General features: G+C 37.4%; 1 protein-coding gene across 1 annotated transcript; it reads left to right on the top strand.

Moving 5' to 3' along the window:
• The first annotated feature begins 478 nt into the window (after positions 1–478).
• On the top strand, positions 479–2,462 carry LOC149023503 (RNA-binding (RRM/RBD/RNP motifs) family protein). Its single transcript, XM_089144041.1, has 4 exons — positions 479–938; positions 1,032–1,133; positions 1,492–1,788; positions 2,358–2,462. Exons 1-4 carry the CDS (start codon positions 555–557, stop codon positions 2,418–2,420), a joined length of 846 nt encoding a protein of 281 aa, XP_089000167.1. The 5' UTR covers positions 479–554; the 3' UTR covers positions 2,421–2,462.
• Positions 2,463–3,039: the final 577 nt, after the last annotated feature.

The following is a 3,039-nucleotide window of genomic DNA, read 5'->3' on the forward strand; positions in this document are numbered from 1 at the left end:
TTTTAAAGAAAAAATGTTAAATACTTTATTCTATCCGGATAAAAATTTATCCGGATATTATCCGATCCGATAAGCAATTATCCGAATCCGAATCCGGTTATTTAACTGACGGATACGAATATTTTCCGGTAAGAAAATTTTCGGATACGGATACCCTTAAACGAATACGAATGCGAATTCGGAGGCGGATTTCAGTTATCCATTTACAGTTCTAATATCAAGTGGATTTTCTTTTTAGTATAAAAAAAAATGGATTTCAATTTTTTTTTATTTTTATTTTTATTTATTTTTATTTTTATTTTTTTTTAAAGATGAAACGATGGCAAGTGGTCTGACAACTGTAGTAGTGGGACCGAGACTGGACGGTTGGGATTCATTTAAGAAGGATATTTTAAAAAGTTTCAAAGCGGTAATGCCACGTCATGCCCTATCCAACCTTTAAAAACCCCAATGAAGCGAAGCGGTATCCATTCACCCCTACCTCCTGTTAGATATTTTTCCCTTTCGCTCCTTACAACCTTATCAGGATTCAGGAACAGCACCACTGAACGGTCATGGCTTCGACTTCTCTGGTTTTCCACTCTCTCACACCCAAAACCCTAGCAGTCTCTAAGACTCAAAACCCTTCTGCTACGCCTTTCTCCATCGTCTCCTTAACTTCCTCTGTCCAATGTATTAACAAGCCTTCTTCTTGGATTTCCTGTTCATTTCCTTTAAATCAGTCTAAGAAGTACAGTAACCTGTTGTCTTCGTCTCGTTTGGTTTCGAAAGTAGCTGTTTCTTCTGAATTCGAGCAGGATGAGGTCTTTACCGAAGAAGAACCTCAGCAGAATTTCTCTCCTGATTTGAAACTCTTCGTTGGTAACCTTCCTTTCAACGTCGACAGTGCTGAACTTGCCGGACTCTTTGAACGTGCCGGAAATGTTGAGATGGTTGAGGTCGGTCTTGCTTCTAGCTTCTATTTCTTTTGTTTTGAAATCTTTTTTAGGGTTTTCCCTAACTTCGTTCTTCTTCCTCTTCTTCTTTTGCAGGTTATTTATGACAAGGTGACTGGAAGAAGCCGGGGTTTCGGGTTTGTGACCATGTCTTCGATTGAGGAAGTCGAAGCTGCTGCTCAGCAGTTCAATGGCTTTGTAAGTTTCCTTGCTCGTCATTCTGCTACTACTGTGATTGCTTATTAGGTGTTTATGTTTAACCGATAAATCTATATATATTTCCTACACCACTATGTGAATTGCTATGTAAGTTTCCTTGCTCATCGTTCTTCTACTACTGTGATTGCTTATTAGGTATATATGATAACTGATAAATCTATGTATATTTCCTACACCAGTATTTGAATTGCACGGAATTATTATCTTCGTGCATAACTTTACAGACCCTATTTTGATTCTTTTGGTATAAGGTCTATTCCAGTGTCTTAATTCAATTTTGCTTGCAACTGGTGACAGTGTTTCTAGTTTCTGATTGATAAGTATGATAATGTTTCAGGAACTGGAAGGAAGGCCATTGAGAGTGAATGCTGGACCTCCACCTCCTAAGGAAAGTGGTTTCTCAAGGGGACCTCGAGGTGGGGGAAGTTTTGAATCTGCAAATCGGGTTTATGTGGGTAACCTTGCATGGGGTGTTGATGATTTAGCTCTTGAATCCCTGTTCAGTGAGCAAGGAAAGGTAATGGAGGCCAGGGTTGTTTATGACAGGGAAAGTGGTAGATCAAGGGGCTTTGGGTTTGTAACCTACAGCTCTGCCGAGGAAGTCAACAATGCAATTTCTTCCCTTGATGGTGCTGTGAGTATACCAAAATCTTGTGTATTTGATTTGCATCATTGTACATCTATTCTACCTCTAGCATTTTGTAGTTTGCATCTAAATTTTGAATTTGAGGAGATTCTTTTGGAGGAGGTTGTCTACATACAGACCTATCTAAAGGTCAAATATTTATTCAACAATTTTTATGTTTCCAACCAATGCCATGCTTCATTGTAGTGTTGGATGGGGAACTATAAAAGTTACATGGCATATTACAAGATATCACGTATTAGGTGCCGTGCTTTATTTTATTAGGTGTTCAGATCAGATACTTATTTCGAAATGTCTGCTCTGTAAAAACTCTGCATTAGATAACAAATTTGCCTAACAAACAAGGACTGAAAAGATCGGTATGATTTTCTGTTCTATTTTTTTTTTCTTTTCATAAATAGGTCATTCATTTTGGTTGTAAGGTTGACTATAATCTAGTGTGTTTGATAATTTGTGTCTCTTAATGAAATAATTTATATGAAACTATTTTGCAGACGTTTTATTTCTTCTAGTACTTACTTTTTTATTTAATCGCTCGAAAACTGTTAATGGCGCAGGACTTGAATGGAAGATCAATCCGAGTGACTGTAGCTGAATCCAGGCCAAGGCGCCAATTTTGATTCTGGGATCTTTGCCACCTGTTCAACCAAGAAATACTTTTGGTATGGTTCCTAGTTGTTACTGATTGTCTATTTGTTTATGATTTTGTGCAATTCCTCTGCATTGCTGCATACCCCCCCACCCAAAAAAAAAAATTTATGTGATATTGCATAATACTCGGCTTTTAACTTTAGTTTAGTGGAAATGATTTTGATGATATGACTTTGAGTCGTTATACTGAAACATTTTAGGGTAAACTAATATTAACAAGTTGATGTGGCTTCAGTATAAGTAATCTTTCAAAGGTGGTTCTGTAATCCCTTATCCTAAAAGGAAGGATCATAATGCATGCAGTGCTATACCTGCTCTTGCAGTTTCCAAATGACAATTTGATCACAATGGAGCAGCCATGCTGTTGCACCTAGACTTGTTATGGTGAAGTATGAGACAATTGAAGGTCTGAATAGGATGAGGACTTTGAAAAGTCATGTATAAGTTTTGATAATTAACAACTGTTCTTTTTTTTTTTTTTTTTTTTTGGGGGGGGGGGGGGGTGTCTTAAATTTTCTGTCTTTTGTTGCATAAACCCTGGAGAGCTTGTTTTTCTGCTCTATTTTCTCTCTTCGGGGAGAGAAGAAA

This window comes from Hakea prostrata, chromosome 2 (genome assembly GCF_041222555.1).
Source record: "Hakea prostrata isolate BN-2017 chromosome 2, UWA_Hpros_2, whole genome shotgun sequence".
Classification (NCBI taxonomy): Eukaryota; Viridiplantae; Streptophyta; class Magnoliopsida; order Proteales; family Proteaceae; genus Hakea; species Hakea prostrata.

What these genes read in the sequence shown, in the direction of transcription:
- LOC149023503 (XM_089144041.1), top strand. Translation starts at nt 555, where the DNA reads ATGGCTTCGACTTCTCTGGTTTTCCACTCTCTCACACCCAAAACCCTA. An exon ending in GAAATGTTGAGATGGTTGAG is followed by an intron (nt 939 to 1,031) that starts GTCGGTCTTGCT and finishes CTTCTTTTGCAG; the next exon opens with GTTATTTATGACAAGGTGAC. An exon ending in TTTCTTCCCTTGATGGTGCT is followed by an intron (nt 1,789 to 2,357) that starts GTGAGTATACCA and finishes TTAATGGCGCAG; the next exon opens with GACTTGAATGGAAGATCAAT.